Consider the following 26281-nt stretch of genomic DNA (forward strand, 5'->3'; position numbering starts at 1 on the left):
GAAACCTTGGAATCATGACAGACTGAGCTGATGCTTCTTTGGAATTATGTCAGCATTGGATAGAAAGAAAAATGAGTGTAAGGAATTATTAGAAAAGGACTTGTAAACAAAGCAAAAAGTTCTGTGCAACTGGAAAACTGTATCTCTGGTCTTCCCATCTCAAAAATAAGACTGAGAAAGTTCAGAAACAAGTTACAAGGTCGAATGATGTGCAATCCCTCATGACTAAAAATTCTCTGCTAGATGTATACTCTGCTTAATTAAATTTGCATGTTCTAAGGAACTCAGGGACCAGGCTGTTTTCACTCCCTTGTATGACCAAAGGAAGGTTCTTCCCATCCTGTGAGATGCTGTGCCAAATGCAATCAAATAATCAAAACCTTATTGTTTTAAATGACAGAGGACATATCACTTAAACATGCAGGCCAAATACTTTGAGTGCTTACTACACAAACCTCATGAATTATCGAGTGAAATCATATGATCTTGGTAGTTTTTAGCATATTCAGAGTGACTACAGACTCTACCTGACCTAACAAGACATCATCTACAATGAGGAACAGGACTACTGCTCAGCATGTACTTACAGTGAGAAAAACTCAAACACACTGAAACACTGAATGAGGCATAAAGTCTTTACTTAGGAAATTCAATGTCTGCTTTTGCCAGTAATGGTCATGTTCCAGCAGGACTAGACTACACTCTCTGAACGAAATAATCTCAGCTACATCGTCAAATTCAATTACATGCCTTTTTTTTTTTTTTAATCACAACAAAGATGTTTCATGGAAAACCTCCATGTTATTCTATCACTTCGTAAAATCTTCTTTTAATAGCATCTCAGCTGTTAGAACAGTTAGGACAACTCTCTGAGCTGCTGGTCCCCTGACATCCTCTAAGTCCACGTGATAAAAGAGATTCCGTTTTGTCAGCAGGCACAACATAAGCACAACTGTCACTAAGACAGCATTGCGATAAAGTCCTGCTTGCTTTCAAAGACTCTTGGGAGGATCACTGGAAGTGTTCATGTTTTCAGACTTACCTCTGCCAACAGAGGCTGGAGGAACCCATACAGAGCTACATGTGTGAGAAGAGGTACCCAACACAGGATTCTGTCAGATAGGCACCCAGAGCAAAGGAACACAGATATGACAAGGTTGCACCACACAGCAAGATGACAAGAAACTACTGAACTGCAGAAACTAGTGCTTGCAGTGAGGCAGCTTTAGGAAATGAAGTGGCATTTATGCATATGTCCAAAAAAAGATGTTGTATTTAAAATAATTCAATCTCCTGCATATAGATTGGGAACTCACTGAAGACTGTCACTGCTGGCAGACAGGCTTTCAGAAGGTAGTGTCACCTGGTAATGATAAGTCTCAAGGAGATAAATTACATGTTCAAATTCTGCTGAGATTATGCTGTAAGACATTATGAGTGATTCCAAAAAGTTTCCTTACTTTGTAAAAATGTTTTTTATTAGAGAGGAGCAAACAACTCTCTATATGTTGCAGAGTGGAATTCTGCTTAATACTTGAACCAAACACTAGGAAAAAATCACACAGGCTACTTCACGAGGACTTAAACCCCATAAACAGTAACCAGTATTATTTTCGTAGCAAGGCAATGCATATGCCTCCTTGCCTCTTGTGATCTGACTAGTAGTCTACAAAAACTGCAGAGGAGATCCCCAGACAGAAGTCTGAGACTGGCAAATCAAAAAGCCCTTACACATATGAAACCCAAACAGAAAGAATTTTCTAGTATTTTCTTTGTCATCTTTAAAATCAACATACTACTATAATCATTCAATAGATCTCTATTGTATTCACCATCTTGTATATATTGTCAGAAAAATGGTAACTGTATCATTCTCTTACAGCTTCCATTAAAAAAAGCTTCCTTTATTATGTAAATAATTTTACGCTACTATCAGGATTTAAAATTTTTATTTACATGGTGCCCACTAAATAGAAAAAAGAAAACCCAAGCAGTTAAAAAAACCCACAAATAACTGCTTTCCTCACAATACACACTACAGACTCCTAATCACCTTACTCTGTTTTTTTTGCTACAATATCAGAAGCCGTAGGTAAAAAAAATTACCAACTTTCTCAAATATTATGAAACTCCCCATAAAAATTACCTTCATGCCAGCAGTCTTCAGACTCCTAGAAATCTCACCATATGCATACACACAAATCCTGCATGATTGGCAGGCTTCCTGTGCCTTACTAATGCTCAGCTGTGGAACAGTGGGAAGTCTGTTAGGGCTTTAAAAAACCTACCTTGAAACAAATGGGAACCTTTCTATTAATTCCGATGGGCTCTGGTTCAGACTGGTTAAGCATCAGCAGTAACAAACAAGGAATTTACACCCTATCAACTTCTCTTAATCAAACAAATGAAGCTAAATTCCCCTTTTTCCATACAGTTCAATAGACAAAATGTGTTTTCCACAAAACTTTCATATGAAAGATTTCCCCATTTGTATTTACAGCAATCATTTCTGGCAACAATACATATGCTTTAACCAACCCCTCAAATAAAAGTGATTCTGAGATTAAAACAAAAGTGCCAATACACGATTTACCAATTCTCAGATGAGAGACTTCAAGAAAATAAGAAATAAATTACTAGGAGCACACAATACCATGAATATTACCAAAAACTGAGGCTTATGGATAAACAGATAAAAATGAATTGCAGAGTAATTTTCCCTGCTGCAAAAGCTGTGTCACTAAGCTCCAAAGTTAAGATCTAGAAAATGTTTACTTAAACATATTTCTTGATTCTCCCTACAGCACTGAAAGAGTGGAATAAAAGCAGACTTCAGGTAAAGGTACCCAAAGACTTAATTCTTTACAAGAGCATGGAGCCAGAAAGGGGAACACAAAGTCAAGAAATGAACCATAACTCCATTCCAGTAAAAGTCAGGAAGCCACCCAATAACTTTTCTTTGTGGTCAGCACTGCTTCCCACAACCACATCTTCTGAACTTTCCTCCAACAGCATTTTCCCAACTGTCCAATAGTTCCCTCCACAAAGGAGGAAATTCTCAGGCCACACCAAAAACTCTAACCAACTGAGTTACCCTGATTGTTACAGTTTTGAACAGTGATCTCACATCTTTCAGGACAGATTTCTGTCCAACTCTATCAAAGTCTGTTATTTTACATTTTACATCATATAATACATACAAATATTCTGAATGACAACACAGAAAATAAACCTTAAATTTGGTGATGGGATATTGGATGGGTTTGGGTAATTCTGATTTCCACCAATACCAAATTTGTAAAACTTCCAATTTATATAGGAAAGTAAGGAAATTTAGTAGGTACACCATTTGGAGCAAATTCTTAGCATTTTACTCTCTTTTAAGTCTTAATTCAATTATATATCTGTTTTTCTAACATCCAAGATGTAAAATATTCTGGAGGCACAGAGTGGTTTTCATTTGCAAGTTATCTGGTCTACAGTTTGATTTGCAGACAGTCTACAAATACATTCAACTTGGGGACTCTACATTACACCATAAAAAGCAGAATGGTACATGACAGAAATATCCAGATTTCCTTTGGTATTTTCCAGTCTGTAAGTTCCTGGATCCAGGCAACAGAGAGAAGGCTGCAGGGAAGTTTAATGTGTGAGCATAAGAATGTAGAAATAGCTTTCAGTATACACCATTTTTAGTGGAGGTACTTAAGCAATTGGAAAACAGTACCATTCACATTGTTCAGCTGCACAGAGAATAAAAGTAGTATGGATTTATGGACTGGGTCAGAAATTACACTAGTTTTCCATTCTATTTGAATTTCTTTGCTTTATGCTTTTAGATTAAGCACCAACATGCTTTACTTGAACATGAGCTTTTTTTTTCCTCCTAAATTTCAGGAAATAATATATTGAACGTGGTTCAAGTTTTTATTATATACCCCCAGACTTCAGTGGTTATAGTATTGAGAGCAGTGAAAGTACTATATTTTTCATTTCCACTGATTAATGTTAAGTCAAGTCTCTTATAAACACTGAAAATCTGGATTGCCTCCAATGTAGTAGTATAATTTATACAGTCCGTAAAATCTTAAACCAGTTAGATGAAGCAACTACTCACCTGAGAGATAAGACTAAATTTTCAAAGACAATTTATTGAGAAATAAAAAAGCTAGAGAACAAAAGGTACAGTTGATATTTTTTACAGTTAGGAGATGCACTTGGACCTTATATATCTTCTATTTATGAACATAAGGTTTATATGCCTTTAAATGTATTTTAAATGCCACATTTGTTTGTTAACAGTACAGAAACACACCACTGTTCTCCATATATTTATAACTGAAAAGAGAGAGAAGGAGGGAGTATTTCTCTCTCCTATAGCTACAAAAGCAGAAAAAAATCTTCAATAGAAGCAGATGAGGATTCCCCAGGCAAAACTCTCATTTGACCATAAACACAATTTTTCACTGTGTTTCACATAGATGTATTAGAAATTTGTTGGTGCTGTACAACAAATTTATTTTTAGCATTTTACACAATGGGAACTTTATGACAAGAATTAACTTTTTCTAGACTTGATTCTGTGAAGCAGACTGTCAGTTAGTTTTCATCAAGAAATGCACAAGACAAAGCATTTCTTGATGAAAAACTCCAGGAGGCGTTTTAGGAGTTTATCCCTATTGCTTTGGCAAAGGGCATATGTTATCTTGGCATGAATTCATATACATCAAGCAAATGATTCAGCTCTTGCATCCAAGCACACAGTTGACAGGACAGTCAACTGAAGATTAATCAGGTCTGGTTAAAAATGCCAATGGCATCAGGATCAGTTTGATCCTCTGCAAATTATCTTAAGGTCTTTATTCATAACTGCTGAACTTCAGTGAATCTCTGTCAACGAACTGTAAAAATGAAATTAGAGGTATCTTTTGCAAAATACAGGAAATTTTTTTCATTTCCTGATTATAATGGATAATGCTGTAAATGCCTAGACTATTCTTTCTTGGGCTATATTATTTCAAGCAAATTCATTATATTGTGTCTGAATTAACTTTTACTTACATGACTGAAATTTTGGAAAGAGATAGAGGAATGGGAAGAGATGGAGAAACAGGCAGGGAAAAAATGATATAGACACTTAACATTCACAGTCACCATCATCCACAATAAAGCCAAATATTAGAGCTTACTGGATGTTTTAGAAAATACATATGTTTCAGAGTCTTCATCAACACTTGCACTATTATATTTGTTCCTGTTTTACATCCATCACAAATTTAATCTTTCTGAGAGAAAACCAACAGAAAAAGACAGAAAAAAAATCTTCTACTAGGAGAAAAGTCAAATATTGAAGCCCCAGTAGGTCATTTAGACTATTTCAAGGAAGGTCTATATAAAAGTATCTTCTTTGGACACAAACTATTTTTGCATAGACATTGCTTGTTGTACATTAACAAAACTTTAACCATAACGTTATTTAGTGCTTCTTTGGCTTTTGCCTTTTTATGAAGCACCAAAGACAAAAAATCTCATAGAAATCAAAGCTGAAAACTGAATTTAAGCTACTGTTTAATTAAGCAGTATTTTCCCTCTTCACAATAACAAACAAACATCATCGATGTGAGAGTTGAACGAGTTCTTTATGGCTATTTCTCGGCCTACTGCAGTGCTATGGGTTGTTGTTGTAACTGATGGTCTGTACTACAACAGACATGACAACTTCTCACCAGAGAGAAAATGTTGCACATTTTTTTGAAAAGGCTTAAAGTCACACAATGCACCTTCTTCCATCTGTACTTTTACCTCTTCACACAGATAAAGTCAATTAATTTTTGCTTTTCTACTCAGTCTTCTAAAGTCTTTCCTTCATTCTTACAGTAAATAAAATATATATTCTACAGTGTTTCTAAAAGATAGCTCATTAGCAGTACTAGCCAACAGAGAGTGATGATTTTTCCATTTCAGTTACAGAAATATAACCTTTATACTTGCTTAACCTCATTAATAAGGTACATTTTTGAAGTTGCATTCGTGTTTGTAGGTCTGATGCCTTAATGTGAGAGTCCATGAAAATGTGCTAGAAGGACAAGCTTGTTATAGTCACTTTGAAATGCAGATGGCTCCGCAGGCTTACAAGGCCCATATATGTACTTTTGCATATATGTACTTTTAACTGATGTCTCTTTTTTTGAATTGTGATGTGTAGAGCAACTGTTTCACCTCAACAAGGAAACTCTGGAAATGTCAAGGGCTCTTCCAACCGACACTGTGACAATAAATTACTGAAGAAATAAGGGATTTTCTTACTTCACTAAGGAAAGACATTTTGTGACCTTTTGCTGCTTTATGGCAATAATGAGTTTTCTACAAAACTCTGAGTCTTTCTGTTATTTTATTAAAATAAAAACATTTGACATATAGCCATGACCTTAATCTTGGAAGAATGAATAGAATACTGAACTTAAGAAACAGATGAGCCCTGAGACACTATAACTTCCTACTATCGTGTTGACAAGGTGTAGGGCTGTGCTGTACATGAACTCACCCAGCAAAGTTCACCTATCTTAATTCACTTAGTTGAGTGTTGTGAACATATAGATCTAGTATTATTCCTTGTAATGTCAGTTTTCTCATAGTAATGTTTGATTCTAAAGAAAAGATTTATACTAGAATATCACGTTCAGTCTCTTACCTTTCAAAATACATACCCTTCTTAATTTCAACAAGAATAAATATTTGAAAATACTCCCATTCTTTTCTCAAAGTATTCACCCTAGTTTTTGCAACAGATTACTTCTTTACAAAAAACCACACCACACAATTGAGCGAAATCCAGAATCACTCAGAGCAGCAAAAAATCCCTGTGCATATCAACTGGGCGAATCATTTATCCAGGTTGTTACATTCTTACACAATTACAGAATAAAAAAATTAAAGTTATTCAAAATAAGAGCAATCTAAATATTACAGCCTACAAGGTCAAACATCACAAAATGAGAGACAGCAAAACCAAATGCTTAACTTTTACTTTTGGTGGACAAATAATAAAAAAAAATCCAAATCTTACTTTTCCAGGAAATAGATTTTAACTGAATGGAACAGAACTTAGGAATTATTGAGGATACGTCATGTTGAGATGGCCTTACATGCGAAAGACCCAAACCTCCACTGCATCACTGTAAGGCTGCAGTGTTGAAAGTAAAGAGAACTCAGCAATGACTCTAACATCCTGTGTACAATTAAAATTTTACAGGCTTACAGTTCAGAGATATTTCACTTGAAAAATGTAATCTACCATTTATGTCAAAACCTTCATAAAAATACAAAATGTTAGTGTTGTGATCAAATAGGTATAGAGTACAATGAAGCATAAAAAAAACAGATTTCTGAATTCCAGTCATGATACTTGCATTAGACACTTAACCAAGTGACCTAACATTTCTAAATTCTAAATGAGATTATCTACATCCTGAAGGAAACATGGAGATTAGTATTTATGAGACTCACCAAACATGCAATCCTTTAGTATTGAATACTGCAGGGATGGATGGTTCACACTGAGATGCAGGTGGGCTAAGAGCCAAGGCAACGTAGAACTGCAGGCCAAACTTCCTGACAGCAAGAGCTACACCCCAGAAACTCATATAACTGACAGTCAAAAGAAAAACACTACTTATCTCTGATGTGAATGGCAGCTGAGCTAGCAGGAACAGCAGCCTCCCATTAAGGAGTGGAGATGAGCTCTGTCCAAAACTGCCAGGTCAGCATGACGTGCACTGCATGAAGTGGTTGAGGGCTTCAGGGTCACATGTTGGCAACTCCTGCCCTATAAACTTACAGGGAGTCATTACAATTTATGATTTTTTCAAAATGGAAAGATGACAGAATTCAGATGGTCAGCAGGTATATGTATGATTTTGCAGAAAAATGGTATTTCAGAGAAGCAAAGAACATCTCCTTGTTTTTTTTCATTCTTGACCATTCCAGCTGTCACTATATAAGCTCAGTCAGAAACCATACTGGTCACTTTTCTGCATGTTTTTGACTCTGGGTCTTAAGCCTGGCATGGGCATGGAGTGTATTTATCCATTCAACGGCCAACCAGGACACTCATCCTTGCTCTTCTGCTGTTACTGAATAACTCCGTTATCATGGATTTTTTTTTTTTTTTTAGTTTTATTAAATAATTCTAAACAAGCTAGATCATCTGCAACAGATCTGGAGAAGAAATAATTTCTATCCTACAAAGACTCAGGAATCGTCTTTCGCCTGGGCAAAATAAGTAATAAATGGGGCCTAGAGGAGCCTAGACTGTCTACTCCTTAATCAAGATGAATTATTTTGGTATATGTATGGATATAATATATAGTGCTACAGCCATTATAATGCAATTTTAATGCCCATGAATGACACATCAGTCCCAGAACTGTAAAGGTTTCTCTATTGTAACATATCACATCTTCATTCTGTATATAGTGGACCTAGCCCATTATAAGCAATCATTTATGTTGGCAATTAATAGTGCAATATACGAGGTAATGCCTTCTTTCAAATGTCAAGGAGAGCAATATAAAATTTGATTAACTTTGCTCAAGGCAAATAAAAGTTTTGAGAAAAATCACAAAATGTTTTACAAAATGTTTTTACAAGTTCTGTGTCTTGGAAGTCTGCCTCTGAATAGATGTATCTTGCAAATAAATTGACTACAATTAATAACCTACAATGTCATTATGCATTTGAAGTTTTAGTTTATGGTTAAGTCTGAAATTTTAAATGAAGGTAAAAGTTTTTTTAGTTTAAACCAGATCCACCCAACAACATATTTATTTTGAATACATCTTTCTAATTAAAGAAATTCAACTTCTTTTTGAAGAGAAAGTGATGCTACACATGTAGCATCTACAAGATTTTGTGAAATTCACTAAATTCATTAATAAATTTAGCAAATAAGACTAAAACTAATACAGTTTGTACTGACAGATTATGATTAACAACTCTGAATTAAATGCTACATTTCCTTTCAGCATGTCATTTAGTTCTTATTCTCAAAATAAAATTAACTTCTGTGGGATATAAAGTTTCAATACTGCTTCAAGACAGGCCATCCAGCAATCATGGTGTGGTCAGAAATAAGTTTGGTTTAGCAGTTAGGGGAATTGAGACTTAAATCCAGTGGGGTTTTAGTTCAGCTGAATCACCAAAACTTGATGAAATGCCATAAGGCTGTTTAAGAGACAGCAGATCTTTCACAATGAGAGAGCTGATGTCACCCACACAGCTGCCAAACCATCAACAACTTGGTTTTTTTTAGTTTTTAAAGACAAAGTCATAAAAATGGGGCAAACCAATTTTATTTCTTTTCCCTTCAAAGCATGTAAATAAGATTTTTGATTTATGCCACTTTCAAGTTGCATTTTATTTATGCTTTCTTAACCTATACATTACAGAGAAAATTATACTTTCAACATAATTTTAGCTTTCTGTTTTTAATTTCCTTATTTTACTACTGAATTCTTGAAGCTAAAAGAAAATATGTTTCAGACCTAAACCTGAAAGACAATAGATCCTTCATATCAATTTTATGTAATTGTAAAGTCTAATAAACTACAAATCTACGCTGAGACCAAGCAATTGAGACATATATTCATCACTTTTGAAAAAAATAAGCAATGTGATAAAGAAACAACCAGAAAGACAAAAGCAATGGCTTTTAGTCCTTTAAAGAGGGAGAGGAGCAATTGCCTCTGAGGAGCGTGGGCCCAGCTGCCTCTGCAGAGCTCACCAGACTGGTTTAGCACGGCAAGGTTCAATCAGAAAATGTGGTTTCCCACTCCTTCCCCCTGGGGCTCTGGCTCTAGAAGCAGCCAGACAGCACTAGAAGGGTTGTCTCTGCCTCTGCCTCCCCTATTCCAACCACACAGCCCTCCTTGCCCCAGACTTAAGTTGCTGCTGGCATCCATCAGCCCCTTTAATGAGGACAGTCAACCTACACGACAGAGGAAAATCAGGCTAGCAAGTTAGATAGGTCCATGGAGGTATCCAGGGAGTGAATGGATGCATAACAAGCACTAGGAGCATGTGGCTGGGAATGGAGATGGGAGAAAGTGAAGCACTTCCCCAGCAGAAACCTGTTGGATCACTTCATCATATATCACACAACAGAAATCTCAGAGTTTCATTTCAGAGCTGAAAGAATCAGTCTCACCTGTCCCCCCAAATTCCTCCTAGTCCCATTCTTTGTGCCAAAATATGCTTGGCTATCCAACCTACATCCAGAGGGGGGAAAAAAAAGGGTTATTAAAATCTGAACCAATATCCTGACCTGGCTCATAGCCTGGCTCTGTGCGTAGTTTTGGTGACCGCAAAAGAGGGGAGTGGTGGTAAGACACCATGGGAGGCAGGATATCCTCTGTGGTAGCAGCAGCAAGATACACTAGCTTAAAATCCATGAAACTACTGCCTCTGGCTGAAGCTCCCAAGGTGGTCAGAGATGATCTGAGCTGACAAATCCTGTGGCCAGTCCCTCCATCTGCCAGGAACCACACACTGACCCCCTGCATCCAGGCACACAGCTACAAGTCAAGTAGATTCAGCTGACTGATGTGGCAGAAACCTTTCTTCCTCCTTTGCCTGGCTACCAGAACAGTCAAGGCTGATAAGAACCATCTTGTCACCATGTGATTTCCACATCTAACACAAGTGAAGGAGGAAAAGCAAAGGACAGGTTGTCCATCTTGGCAAAAGCTCACCACGAGACTGGTTTCCTAACACTCAAAGACCAGAATCCACTCCTCTATTCATCCTAGTTTTAGAGATCCCACCCTAGTTTTTCATTCCACAACTACAATTGTTGTAGGTCTGCACTGCAAACCAGATTAGTTCATTGAGATAAATGATTGTTTTTAACCACAGCCAATCCACTGGGCTGCCACAGGTCAGAGGGAGACTGAAGGAAAAGTGTTCAGCCAGGGACAGGAAAACTTTTATTAGCACTAAAGATGACAAATGAGGAATCACAGCTGATGTGTATCAGACCACAGGAAAGGTTTATATTTGAATGAAGAAAGTCTGCCCTTGAGAGAGAAGACGATTACTTGAAGGAGTCAGTGAAATAAGACCTGACTGCACTTTTTTGTAAAACGGAACTGGAGGCAATCTAGTTTACAGTGGTTTTCCTCTTATGCTGTTTAGTATTACAAATGGGAAAGAAGTACAGTACTTTAATACAAGACTACTGCAGGGCTACAGCGTTAACCATTGGGCATCCTGCTCCAGCTCCTAAACAAAGGTAAGTAGAGATTAGAAACCAGCGCCCAGTCTCAGAACTTGAAAAGTTATATGATCTTATCCCACGAGTGGTAAACAGACTGCCCAAGGTCAGTTCTAACAGACCACAGCAGCAGAGATGTTGTTAGCTCTGTAATCAAGATACCATGTCCTATTACTTTACCTTAACATTCTGTTGAACACTTGGCTGTAACAGTTGAGTTGACACTAAACTAATTCTTTTACATGAATTATTCCCTCAAGGAATTCTTATTCTAGTATAAAAAAATCTGAACAGAACAAGGCTCAGTTTCCCTACTTCCGTTTAAAAAAAAAAAAAAAATAATTACATGAGATATCCCATTGTTCTGGATACCAAATATTATCAGTTATTCAGAGAGAGATGAAGACAAATGCATTCATTAAATAAAAACATATTATGCTGAAAGAAGTTATATGTTGTAAGCCAAACCACTCAAGAGTTCAGGAACACTGAACCTGCACTGAGTACAAGTAAAATACTAAACACCAACTACAACAGTACACTGTCTTCTTACCTGACTACCCAGAACAAGCTGAAAGGTGGGGTTTTTTATATTTAACAGTATCTTGCGATTTACTTGCCTATTTGCTATCCTACAGTACTCCTCAAGCCCAAAGATTTGGCTAATCTATATCTTTCAGTTATTATTTCACTTTTTAATTCAAATTTATACAAAAAAGAAAACATTAGTAGGAATACCTCATCTGACACAAGATGATTTAATGTGATGAGATTTTTTTAAAGTTGACTAGAATGTGAGTAAAGTATGCATAAAGAAGGTAAAAGCCTATACCAGCGGGTAGAGAGAACCCAGAAAAACCTGCATAAGAGCACTCTGATGTCAAAACAGTTAGGACATGGAGTGACAAAGTTTATCACCTTGGTGACAGGGAGATTGTATGGGCAGTTTAAGATGCTTTTTAAAACAAAACAAAATGAAACAAAACAAAACAAGCACAAAGAGAGCCATGATATTTGCTGAAAATATGAAAGTACTTGTATATAGCTTTGCGTCTCCCTAATAGAGACACCAGTTTTTATGGAAACTTATTACTCAGTTTCCATAAATGAAAAACAGCACGCAGGAATCAGGTGACTTACATACACATACAATTACTCCCAATAACTCAGACTGCTAAATAGAAATTTTAATTCTTATATGACAAAGCATAATTTCACCAAGACACACAAAGCAATTTGCCAAAAGTATAGGCCTTTGCCGAAAAGAGACAAGGAAACCCTATATGGGGCATAAGAGCACACTGGTGAAGAATTAAGTTTTTGGTTTTTATAATCTAGTTTTGAACGGTACATAAAAACATTGCAAATTTACAGGCATGCATGTACCTTCCTCTGTTTGTGCCACTTAAAAACCACACCTCATCTAGCATAAGAGTTATGGTATTACAGCTTCTCAGCCCCACTCCCTGCCCACAATGCAATGCACACAAAAACTAAAGTCATGATGCATGTAGCAAACAGAGAAGGATTATCAGAGCATGGCATCATGAAAGCAATCTGGTGACATTTCCAAAGAGCTCAGGGTTCTGAAAACCTCTGCTTGTCCCACTTCTGTTTACACCAGGAATTTGTCTACTTAAACACTTCTGCTGAGCTCAATCATAGGCCATTCCCACAGGAAAAAGATGGTCTCTGATGTATGCCCGAGGACACCACGTCAGGACATAACAACACTTACGAATGCTACTGAGCATACTCACTGAGCATTCTTTGAAGGGAAATTGGAGTAGCTACAACTTAATTCAATCCGTATGTAGGAATTATCTGCAGGCAGTGCTGCCCAGTCAGCACTAGATAGGCACAATGTTTGTTGCTCCTTCTCAGAAAAGCATCGCAGAACCAGATGTGCATTGCAAAACGCCACCTTACCCCTTTCCATCCAGTTATTGCAGCACAATGTGCATTTGCCTTGCTGGCAACACATCACTGTCTCATTGCTCTACTTTTCCTCTGCCTGGATTTACTTCTTTATTTAATGAAATACAGAAATGCTATAAAAACACTGGAAAGGACCTGTTCCAATGTTCTGTATGAAAAAAATGTCTGCCTCAAAAGTCTATAGTCCTTAGCAAACTAATAATGTTGAATCATAAAACAGATGGTGCTTACAGAGCTATAGAATTAGCAAACTTCAGCTCCAATTCATGTGATCGTAGCATTGAAGATCCAACCCACGTGATTATGGAACAAATGCAATCACAAGGCTTGGAACTTCTCAGCTTCTCGCAAACTGAAGTTTTCCATTTGCAAGGTCATATTATATAGCTCTATCAAGATGCATTAGGGCGAGCAGTTCATCTGGAACACTGAAGAGAGGGTTTGGAAGGGGTTTTTGGCAGTGTGCCTCCCTGTGCACCTCAGGCACACGGCTGCTCCTCAAGCTTTCCATGTCCCAAAGTACTTTATTCATTAGTCACCAGGGTTTCAGAACTCTCTGAAGTAGAAAGTGCATATTGGTCATGATTAAGTACTCACAGCATCTGGGGGACAATGTTTCTCTATTTTAAAGCTATTTGCTTAAAAAGACAGCCTACTGTATTTTGTTCCACCTAGAAGGAAATACTTCACTTACAGAAAACAAGAAGTGTTCAGAAGATAAACTGTATGTTTAATAAATCCTGAGCGATCAATAGCATACTCACATGGGAAGTCATCCACAAACATCGGGTCTATGTTGTGCAGCAGTTCCACTCTGGGAGAAGGTCTTCCTTCACTAAGAGAGATTTCAAAAGGAAATATTAATTTCCTACTAGAACTCATTAAGATTCTGGCTTTTTCTCATCCTAATAGAGAGTGAGCTCCCATCTGTAAATTAATTACTATCAACTTTAATCTGAATGCTCTTTTCCAGCCTAGTAGAAACAGCTTTTGCCCTTATAAGTTTCCCCTAATTTCATTGGTGTTTATGGGGATTATTCATAAGTTTACAGAGCAGAGAAGTGGCCCTACCAAAGCACAGTTTTACAAAAATCAGCTTTAAGAATCAAATTTCACAGCATAAGCTGGCATGGCATTTGCTATGCTCTCTGCATACCTGAACTAGCGCTGAAAGCATTTTGGCTGGGTGCCTCAAAAAACACCACAGGCATCGCTATCCCACAAAAAAACCCACCTTTGATTTGTAATTGATCTCAAAAGGATTATTCAGATACTCTGAACCTTCTTGAAAAAAAAAATCATCCTTCTTTTTCTAGCCATTGGCTACATAGAGATGGTGTGGAATAAACCTCTGAACTTATCCACAAATTTTCTTAGTTAAGTGGAAAAAAAATTTACTCCTTATAAAGGGCAGCATGAGTAGGAAGACATAACCAGAAAGAACCTTGGCAACATCAAGACACAACAATACTTTATTATTTGATAGTGAACCTAAACACACCCTTTTAGAAATTTCCAAATAATTTAAACTGTTTGTTTTCATTATGGAGCTTCACTTAAGACACAAAAATTCAACCAGGGCCCCTAAGTTGCTTGACATTAAGAATAAAAATGTCAGGTAATAAAAACCTTAGTTGAGAGCTAAAAAATTACAATTATTTTAATACATAAAATATATAGTTAAACAATATTTACCTGTAATTTAAAATTTTCAGTAACAAATAATTAAAATTAATATTGTTCTATTGCATTTCTAAAACCATTTCTGGATGCTACACATCTTGAATAAGTACAAAACTAACATGGAGAATTGGATGAAAAATTAAATGTATTCAGATAATTTATATATATATAATATATATATATTATATATATATATATAATTAATATAGAAGAAGTACAATAATTAAGCTACAGTGTTAGTAATTCAATGTATAGAAACTGCCACAAAAATATTTTTCCCAAAATGTGAGTGAAAGGTTAATTCCACCACCACGCACCCCCCTAATATCTACAGTAGTCACACTCTTAACTAAGGAACACCTGGCCTTATTTAAACAAATTTTATCTTAGATTTAATAAACTCTTAACTGTCTCTATGTGCTCCACTGACAGCTGTTTCCAAGTGTGCCTTTTGCCATCTGTTTATAGGTAACAGTAACATGAACCAGTTAGCACAACTTACACTAGGATGTGAATTTATAGTGTGTCATTGACTCTGCAGTAACTGCCCGGGAAAATATTCTTATTTTGCAGTTTCTGAGCTGGATCTACATTTCTCAGTATACTGTAAAACCACCAGAGTATGCTAAGTAATTCTGTATCTTCCACCAGAGATAAATACAGAAGAATGAAGTAACTTCCTCCTATTTACTTCTCATCTTTGTACATTCAATATTCATACTGTACCATTCAGTATCCACACAGTGTTGTGTGACCAGCAGGTTGAGGGAGGTAATTCTCCTCCTCTACTCTGCTCTGGTGAGACCCTATCCGGATCACTGCATCCAGCTCTGGGGTCCTCAGCACAGGAAAGACATGGACCTGTTGGAGAGAGTCCATAGGAGGCCACAAAAGTGATCAGAGGGCTGGAGCATCTCTCCTATGAGGAAAGGCTAAAGCGAGCTGTGGTTGTTCAGCCTGGAGAAGAGAAGGCTCCGGAGAGACCTTACTGCAGCCTTTCAGTACATGAGGAGGGCCTACAAGAAAGATGGGGACAGACTTTTTATCAGAACCTGTTGTGGCAGGACAAGGGGTAATGGTTTAACACTAAAGAAGGGTTGATTTAGATTGGATATAAGGAAGAAATTTTTTACGATGATGCTAGTGAAACACTGGTACAGGCTGCCCAGAGAGGTAGCAGATGATTTATCCCTGGGGCACATTTAAGGTCAAGTGAACAGGGCTCTGAGCAACCTAATCTAACTGAACATGTCCCTGTCCATGGCAGGGGCATTGGGTTAGATGACCTTTAAAGGTCCCTTTCAACCCAACTTGTTCTACAATTCCATATGAGTCTATGATTATATCAACTATATTTACAGTGTTCAAGTAGACTTATATTACTATCATATCATTAATTTCCTTTATAACTTTTAATGTGGACAGTGCATATTATACACTAAACATGGCTATTAACATTATTGTACAGGTGGTAGAACACAAAAAATAAAGATTACACCTGCATTAATTTAAGTTTTTCATGCTGCAGTTGTCATTTTTATGGAATCCATTTTTGTTCTGGGATAGAATAATGGCATTAGTAACTTGGAAATGTGATTTATATATAATCATGATATATACTCCCTGAAGCTTATGGCATTCCTGCATTAAGCTCTGTAGCATTATTAAGTGATACTGAACTTATAACCAGCACATATTATTCCTAAAACAACATCCACAGAAAAGAATTTGGCACTGTATGTTGAAGAAAGTACCTGTCTGACAGCAAAAGACATCAGGAAGACAGAAACAACATTCTGGGGACAAAAAGTAGGGAATTCACACATGTAACAGAGGTCCCTTTCCCTATGCCTAAACTCTGTGCTCCTTCCCACTTACAAAACTCCACACACAGACTCTACTACAGATTCACTTTGGCAGATGTTCTGCAAGGACATTTTGCACCAGGAATATAGTCTAGCCAACACAGCTACAATAACAAAGAAACAAAATTCCCTAGGGAAACCTGCCTTTCTGTTTTAGTAACTGCCAGTGTAACCATATCTTACAATGCTCTAATTTTAGAATGTTTATTTTTAGACTTCAATATTTTAATACCTCATCCCTCTCCCTAAAAATAAGGAACTTTTTATTTTGTCTGGGTATTATTCTACCATGTCTGATGGTATAATAATTAAGACGTCTTAATTATTTAAGCAGTTAAAAGCTACTGTTTTCCAAAACAGTCCTCTAGGTAAGAACAGCATACACTGTAATTTCAGCATTGGTATGATAATCAGATAGTTTATGTTGAGAACATTGCTTTATCTTCTCATTTGCAAAGTTTTTAAAATTTATAGAAAGATCTATTATTCCTTAGTGAATGCGAACAAATATCTACATGCAATCTTTCTCTTTTGTTGTTGTTAAACATGTCCTTGGGAAGGAATGCAAGGTTTTTCAGGGTAAATATATTTATCTTGCACAAAAACATCCTCAGTGTCACCCCACAAAATCTCAGCCTTTATAACCTTGTCATATTTCTCTGGGTCATATCTGTAATGCTTTCATAAAATAAATATATTTCAGATATGCTGGAAATAAACATTACTCTCAGCTTTCGATGCTCTTTCTTCAGCATTAATTTATACCAAAACAATTAAAGTTTTTTCAAACAGGTGTTTCATTCCAAAAATGAATGTAAATTTAGTACACAAGAATTCAAACTGATCTTTCTTCATTTACTTCACCTAATCAATTCAGATATTTCCAATACTACACAAATGTAAAATTGAAACTTGCCCTGCAAAATATGTAAAACTTGAAAGCCTATGCTCACTAACAAGCTTTTACAAAATAAGTTATTTTTACAGTATTTTATCCTGAATCTCTCATGTGCTATCATACTGCTTTATGCGCTCTACCATTTACTTTTCCATTTTTATGTTAATGCAAAATAAAATACTTTTTCTGAGCATGGACATGCTAGATATTCAGTACTGAAAATCAAGATATATATTAAAAAAATTGCCAACCAATGCAAATTTTTACATAAGGAAAACTATTTTGCCTAGTATCTCAATTTCAATAGAGTAGCAAGCATCTGGAGAACAGATGTTTCTTAGAAATGCAAGTGCCTTTTCAGATACTTGCTTGGAAATAAGCAGTATAGTTTAGATTCCTTGACTAGTTGCATTTTAGTACTGTTTTTCGTATTCTCAATTACTACTTTTGTAAAATATATTATTGATATTATCACCGTATTTTCAGAAATAATTTGTAACATGACATGATTTTAGAGGTGCTAGATATACTGCAGTGTTAACCATGATAATCTAAGGCATTAGAAAAGGAGAATCTACTATGATTTATGTAAAAGGTTTGTACCTGAGACTGGAAAGATTTGGTAGCTATCCAAAAATAGGTTGACACAGTGATACTATCCTAAGTTATTTTCAAAAAGAAGTTAGAGACATTAGAGAAGAAGTTAAATTTCATTTCAAAGGTAGTTGAAGAAAAATAAAAATTATGAAGCACTGGTCTAAAGATGCGCTTCAACAGGATTTTGCACAAAGTAGTCCAAGATTGGTATAGCTGGAGAAAGACTGGGAAGGTCTGTGTGTGGAGACAACAGTGTGAACACATAGCAGGGAAAGGGCCTCGTTACAGCCCACGTTAATGACAATCCAGACTAGCACATTAGCAAGACCACAATACATCTGAGCAGTTCCACAGGGACATCTGGAGACGAAACAGTGATGGCCCCTGGGGACTCACAGAGGTGGAGCAGAACACAGAAGCAGCATCAAAAGGATTCAAACAGGCACAACCAGACCTGTGCATGGTACCCAGCCTAAGAACAACACAGAAGCAGCTTGAAGGACTTCACAGCTGGCATGCCCAGACCTTTCCACCATAACAACAGAAGCTGGATCCAACATCTGTTTACAAGCATCATGGAGGTGGGATGCCAGGTGGATGGTTTGAAATCCTCTGCCCCAGTGCCTGGCTGCTGGGTAGACTTCTCAGACACACACACATCTCTTGGTGAATAAGACTGTCAGGCTGTGAGAGTGCAGCAAAACCTGCCTTTTTTCAGTTTCTATTTGAAACGAAATCACATTCCTCTTCTATTATGTCTCTCACTGATACAGTGTTGAAGCAGTATTTCCTACACTATTGGGTCAGCAGATTGATTTGGAAACAGCAGACAAGCTTTTGAGTACAAATCTCTGTCAAAGAGCTTTTAAGTAGCATGCAAAGTTTTAATGAGGTGTTCAAACAGTGAGAACACAAACATTGTGCTTCCTCAGTTTCATGCATTGTCTGAAAGCAACTTAGAGCATAGCTTTCTAAGAAGAATGCAAAAGGAGGTATTTTTGTCCTCAAAAAATGTGCTCCTGAACTTCATCTTTTCATGCTATTTCCTCCTAACTACTAAATTTCTTCTGGTTCTTTAAGTCAAGGCATGAAATGAACAGTTAGGTACATATGTGATTCTCAGCACTTCTTTTTAGCAGAAGAACTTAATATTAATCAATGTCATCTTAATGTGATTCCTAATTTGAACCACCAGTCTTTTTAAGTCATGACAGAAAGTTCATTTTGGTCTAGCATTTTAGAATTTATACTTAGGATTTAATGTTTTTGAGTTTAATTTCTGTGTTTTGTAGACATATTAATATTTCTATATTGTATTAAATTTATAAATATTTATTTACAGTGGTATAGTATTTTATTACAAATTATTACATTATATTATTTTCTATTGTTACATAAATAGCATGTTAAGAACACATCCTTTAAATACTGATCATTAACAGACAGATATCAGTGAAATAGATTCAATATTTTTGTGACTTCTGAGAATACCTGCACTGTCTCATATATTGTTTTGAATATCTAAATCAAGGTTCCAAATTTATTATCTTTTTCTTTTGAACACACACATAAGAAACAGTAGGCTCAGGATTAAAGCACCCTCTCCACTCAGGAAAGATTCACAAGAAGCATGTGCATCTATTTATACTAGACAACTGAAAAAAAACCAACACAGATGTAACATGGTGAGTGGCTATCAATTTCCTTTTTTCAAATGAGTTAGGATCTTAGCAAATTATAATTTCACTCATTATTAGCCACCTAGTCCAAGAAAAACAATATATTTGAACTTTCCATCAGATGCCACGAAAAGGGCACTGTGCCTTCATTGTTTGCTATCCAATATTCAAGTGACCTTTTGAGTTATGATCATGAAATTTAATACACTCATTTATCCTGATTACATTGGAAAATCACGTGAAATTTGACATTTTGGCTACAAGGTCAGCCAAAGACCAGCCTAACAATTAAAAACCCTGACTTTTTACCTGTCCAGACAGAGGCCCTCTACTGATAGAACTAAAACCATGGGGGGAGGGGTCACCTGTTCCCTACAGCAGTGCCAGTAAATATTGCATTCATTCCCTTTACAAAGACATAAGACTCAAATGTCAGTAGGGTGCTGGCACAGCAGTACCTATCCTTCCCAACACGTAACTCTCCTGCTGAAAGTAATCTGACCTGAGAAGATGGGTCCATTGCAAAGAATACCTAGTTGAAACAGAACCTGAAGTAGACAGGAATTCCACTGGTAGCCGGAAGAAAAGCCTACGGTTTAGGTGTACCCTGGATCTTGCTGATGTTAAGTTTTCCCATAGGAACACTGAAAAGTAAAACATTTTTCTTTTTCTGGCTGGATGGGAGTCTCCATTCCTTCCTGGCAGCTAATGGTCCCTGGCCTCTATCATACATATCGTTATCTTCTTCCACTTGGAAGACAGCCATACAATACACCTATTTTAGTAGAATAAAAGAACACTGAAATAAAAGAAAGGCTTTGAAAGATGAAGGACTGACTGAACATAAGTCTTGACTGAAGATACTGCAAAGAGTAACACCAGAGTTTCTTTTGATAGTTTGTTCCCAGGGCAAAAAATCGTTACCAGTTCATGTCTATTTAATTTATTCTTTACATTCTATTATTCTCCTTGAGCTCAAGGCTTCAGTAATTAGCACATACTCACATGTGCCCAGAGCTCCCACTATCCAGCATTTATGATACCACTTTTATTAATCTTTTCCAAAGGAAAAATGTATGGGATTTAACTCATTTTTCTTTCAATGCCCAGAAGACTCCATTATGTGAAATAATGGGGTTTGGGATGTCCCAGTTAATCTCACCAGCATGAGAGGTGCACAGAGTCAGAGACAGCCCAGTAAAAGTAGTTTGGTCACAGTGTCTACCCAGCTGGAGCTGTACTGGTTCTTCTCTCCAGTCATCTAAGCATATCTGCACTGTGCTTCTGAGCATTCCAGCTTGCTAGAATCAGTCACAGCATTATGACCTCTCAGGAACCAGGTCAATTCGACTTTTGTACTTGATCTCACACACTTTTTTAGCTACTGGACAGCATGATACAGGCCTATGCAGATGGTTACACTTTGAGCAGTAGTAGGCCCTGTACTAAGCTAAAAAAACCATCAAAGTGGAATCTGTGTTCAGTGAGTTAAATGTCTGCATAGATTTTTTTACGTGTCCAATTCCTGATGCATGCTACAGAGACACCCAACTGGGCTCTGTAGAGAGCAGGTCTTGGTCCATAAAATTTACTTATATCACATGCTGCGCAAAATTAGTTAACATACTTCGGGATCACAGAGTGTTCTTGATAAAGTATACCATGCTTATGCACTGTTGTGTTTATACTGAAAAATTCAAAATATCAAGTTAAAGCTGTATAGAGGCTTTGTATCTGTGAACAGGATTAATTTGCAACCTGGGTAATTCCCTCGCAGACAGCACAATTAACTGCACTTATACCTTCCCTCTATTTAGGGAAAGGAACACATAATATTTCCCTCCTAGTTCCAGTTCTGTTTTCTGGGTTGATTAAACTCTTATACCAGAATGCTGACTTGGTGATTTGACATGCAAGTTACCTGATAGCTTTCCAAACATCAAAGCCATCCAAGGGCTTAGTGCCATTGGTATGTCCTCCAGCAAGGTGCACCAGTGTTGGCAGCCAGTCAGAGATATGGATGAGTTCATGACTTTCTACACCTTTTCGTTTCAGCAAAGGACTTGCAACAAAGCCTACTCCTCTTACTCCTCCTTCCCAGAGGGTCCATTTTCTCCCTCTCAGTGGCCAGTTATTCCCACCTGCCAAAGTCTGTCCTCCATTATCTGAAAAACAGGTAAATAAATGGAATTCCTGGTAAGAAAGAAAAAGAACAATCCTCCCCACAACACTTACTCATCTACTGAACAAATATTTTCACTATACAGGCCAATCATGAGAGTACTTGGATAGTGCTGTTAAGTCTTCATGTAACATGTCACACATTCAGAGCAAGTAACAAACATGTTAGTTAACACTTACAAATTACTACAATGAAAAGCTATTGCTAGGCAGAAATAATACCATATCACAAGACAATGATTTAGAAAGACTTTGCTGTGAGCAACTTCTGACCATGATTCAAAGTACTTTTAGGAACCCAAAGCTGCCAGAATCAAAGATTTAAAAAATTTAGTTCCAACTAATTTAAAGACCACAAGAAGATTTGCTGTCAATGCCATCATTAGACTCAGTATACTCTGGTTTCCAAAGTCGTATAGTATGCTTAAAATGGAAACCTGTTATTGCGGTCTCAGGACTGTACTCGTACTCCTAGTTTAGAAGCATTTTTTTCCCCTAGATTTTTAGGCAGCACATTGATTTGTAATGTCAGACAAAACAGAGAGTCTCTCAGGCAGAGGGAGATAGCCCTGACAAAATGAGTTGAAACTAGTTAAAATAGTTAAGTGATTCTAAAATATACTGAATTTATTGTCTGGTGAGAATAACATATAAGATGGTTACAGAAAAAGTTGCATCATGACTACAGTAAATCAGAAATATCTACGTGAATTACAGATAGCTCATGGAACACTTCTTTTCACTGTCTCTGACCAAACTTCCACACTTAGAATAAAATCCAGATTCTTGAAGTTAAGAGAATTAAGGATTCTTTGAAGTTACTTTTAGTTCTGCTGTACAGTTGTTCTTCTTCAAACCTATTGTAATGTTCTCAGAAGAGTCATTGCTGGCAACTCTTTTAAGCATAATTTTCCTGTATTTTAATGAGATAAAATTTCCAATAGTAATTGTTGAACTGACATTCAGTGTAATTTGACGTGTTCATATTGTATTTTCTGATTAAAAACCAGGAATTCGAGGGAAGAAACATGAAGTACATATCCAAGACCTTACAGAAGAGTTTCACTGTAACCACAATAAAATTATCTCCCTTCTGGTTCAGTAATTAGGACCAATTAAACCCCCACTGAACATCTTTCTACTGCACACAGGAGACCATATTTGTCCTACTAAGGAACAAATTATATGTCTCTGTGAAGATTTTGAAAGGTGGAAGCCTAAGCTAAATGAAGCACTTGGTAAATAGAGAACAATTTGAAAAGTGTGAAGTGTTCTGTGGCCCAATTAGCTTCCAGTAGGGTTGCCTGTGTGTCCCGTACTCTTGGGTTAAAAATAAAAGAATTCAGAGCTCTACCAATACTTCTCACACAACAGCGTTGAGCTCTGAGAACTTAAAGAAGTTGCCAATTACAATAAAACAAACAAACAAACAAACAAACAAACACAAAAAAACCCCCAAACCAGTTTCAACAATTCCTTCTACTTGTAATATAAACAGGAATTCTTGTCAGGGATACTCATGGGACAGAGCTTTCATCAGATTTTAATCTTTGGTGGCCTTAGAATAAAAGGCAACTTATCTACACTGTATTAGAGCACAGTTTGAACATACAGTGGGATCAGAACTTAGATATGCTAAATACCTTATCTGTATCACAGACTACTTACTGTCTGTTTAACAGCAGCACATCACATGAGGGTTTTTTTTAATTCCTGATTATCAGCGACAGAGTGGCAAGGAAATTCCTCCAGAATTCATGTTCAAGTGCCACTCCCTGCCTAATTTCTTGACTGAATTATCACAAAAGTGTTTTAGGGGGAAAAGGATGGTTTCTGTTTTGATTACTGAAGTTTGTTTCCTTTCCAGGTAGGCAGAACAGAACTGATGTGTCACTGGCAGTTTATACATTAGTGGCTCCTTCCACATGGTCTGAACTGTTATTGAGGACTTCAAATGTCAACAATTTGTTAAAGAGGAGTTGGTTACACTGTAGTGAAAGACCATAATGGAGTCTGTCTTCTTCATGGTTGGGCTTCACGAACAAAGATTTGGGAAGGGCTCTACCCACGTTTGTCACAAGCGCGTTGGTGGCTAAAAAGGCCAATACGAGACAGGCATGTTCAATTGCAAAAGGCACAACAGAAAGACTCCTTAGGTGGTAAATTCTGCAAGGCACGATTCTTTCTGTGTTGTCTTTTCTCCTCAAGGGTGATCCTGTGTGCTTTCTCAAAGGCATCAGCAGCGTTATAGATGGTGTGTCTCCAGACCTCCTGACTGGAGGCCAGAGTAGACCAGTTATGTTGATCAATATGGCCAAGGCTGAGATGTTGTTTCAGGGAGTCCTTGTATCTTCTCTTTGGGGCTCCTCTCTTGCGGCAGCCGGTGGTGGCAAGTTCACCATAGAGCACAATCTTAAGGAGGCAGTGGTCCTTCATCCTGGAGACGTGCCCTGCCCAACGCAGCTGTGTTCTCAGTAACATGGCCTCAGTACTTGTGAGTGCTGCTTGTTCTAGAACAGATGTATTGGTCACATAATCTGACCAGTGGATGTTTAGGATTGTGTGGAGACAGCATTGATGGAAGTGTTCTATGAGGCGCAGGTGGTGGCGGTAGATGACCCATGATTCAGATCCATACAAGAGAGTAAATGGAGTCTGTATTGCTAAAATATTAAGCTAACCACTAAACAATCAGGATGGGGAGGCAATAAACAAGAAGCCACTGATTGCATGGAGTATAGACATGACAGAAAGGTAGGCATGAACAACCACTACAGGACTGTAATGGGTGTTCTTGTCAGTCTAACTTACAAGAGTATGTCTGGACAGCAAGAGACAGAATGGGTATCGGCTGTATATGTGTCATGGATAAACCATGTTCAGATATCTTTCCTCTAAGATAGAGCTGTAGGTGTGGATAATTGACGCTAAAAGCTTGCGTGGATTCAGAATGCCATTGGATGAAAAGATGAAAAAATAATTTATAGTTCTTACATGAAAATATATCACCTCAGTCTCAGGAATTTCTTCAGCCACAAACTGATGAAGATCTGAAAGTTTTCACAAAACTTCTGGTGAAAAGCTCAAATGATTAGCTCCAGTACTCTTTCCTAGATATGTGCTACCAGGCATTGCCATAGTGAGGAGGTGCCTGGCTAGACAAATCCTTCATCTGTGGAAGTACAGCCATTCATTTATGTTCCCAAATAAGTTAATTGTCACTAACTCCTTACACTATTTTAGCAAAGTATTTCAGATATGAAACAAACTTCAAAGTCCATATGGAAACTCCTACTAGTTTACAACACACACTTAAAATCCACTTAGGTATGAGACAAATGGGATCATTGTTCCTTCATGTTCTACACTGGCTTCACATCCAATTCAAAATCCATTTCAAAACAATATTTTCCGAATGATTTATCATCCATTTTTGCAATTGTTTCTCTCCAAGACTCATCCAAATACTTTATCTCAGAAGACAGTCTCCAGAGCAAAGCTTTTGGAATCAAGCTACCCACAGCTAGTGGCCTTGGTTTGCCTATTATTAAAGCTTCAGCCTTGCTACTTCAGCTAAAAACACAAACCTCCCCCGAGCAAGATACTTAATTATTCTCTCCCTCCTGGAGACAAACATCAAATGTGATTTTCATTAAAAATACTGAAATAGTTTGGAAAATGTAGTGAGCAGATGCTTCCTATCTGTAAGATTTATTTTTGTAACTACATCTATATAATTTAGACTGCAGTAGTACCCACAAGATACTACAGGAATTAAAAAAATCATAAAACTAACCAGCTCTTGTCCCTAACGAAATTATGAAAGAGAAGAGAATAAGGCTATACTTAGAAACTATGTTACTTGGCATAAGCATTACCTAGCTAATTTATTGTTTGCTCTCTTGAATGGAAGGATTGCACATTTTTAAAGAGCTTTGTTGCTTGTTGGCTGGCTTGCTTTGGTAGATGTTTAGCTACCTTTATTTTCTCACAGTATTAACCACTCTTATTTATTATTATATATATACGTAAGACTCTTATGTGTTACTTTAAGGAGGGGGGTACCGAGATGCTTTATTTCCATTCTGACAGAATTTTCCTCTACAAGTTGAAATTTGAGACAGCAAAAGAGAACTCTGGGGAGAGACAATCTCACTGATACAAGAAGGAG

The 26281-nt window shown here is 37.0% G+C and overlaps 1 protein-coding gene across 1 annotated transcript in view; it reads right to left on the bottom strand.

The window, feature by feature from the left end:
• ARSB (arylsulfatase B) overlaps positions 1 to 26281 on the bottom strand; it is a 63598-nt gene that overhangs the window by 12947 nt on the left and 24370 nt on the right. Inside the window, exons 4-5 of the mRNA XM_018070519.2 lie at positions 21851 to 22094; positions 13972 to 14042 (exon numbers count right to left, since the gene is read on the bottom strand). Of these exons, the coding sequence (XP_017926008.1) occupies positions 13972 to 14042; positions 21851 to 22094 (315 nt within the window). The remainder of the gene's footprint in view (positions 1 to 13971; positions 14043 to 21850; positions 22095 to 26281) is intronic.

The sequence above is a fragment of the Manacus vitellinus genome, unplaced genomic scaffold (genome assembly GCF_001715985.3).
Source record: "Manacus vitellinus isolate BGI_N305 unplaced genomic scaffold, ASM171598v3 scaffold_18_pilon, whole genome shotgun sequence".
NCBI lineage: Eukaryota > Metazoa > Chordata > Aves > Passeriformes > Pipridae > Manacus > Manacus vitellinus.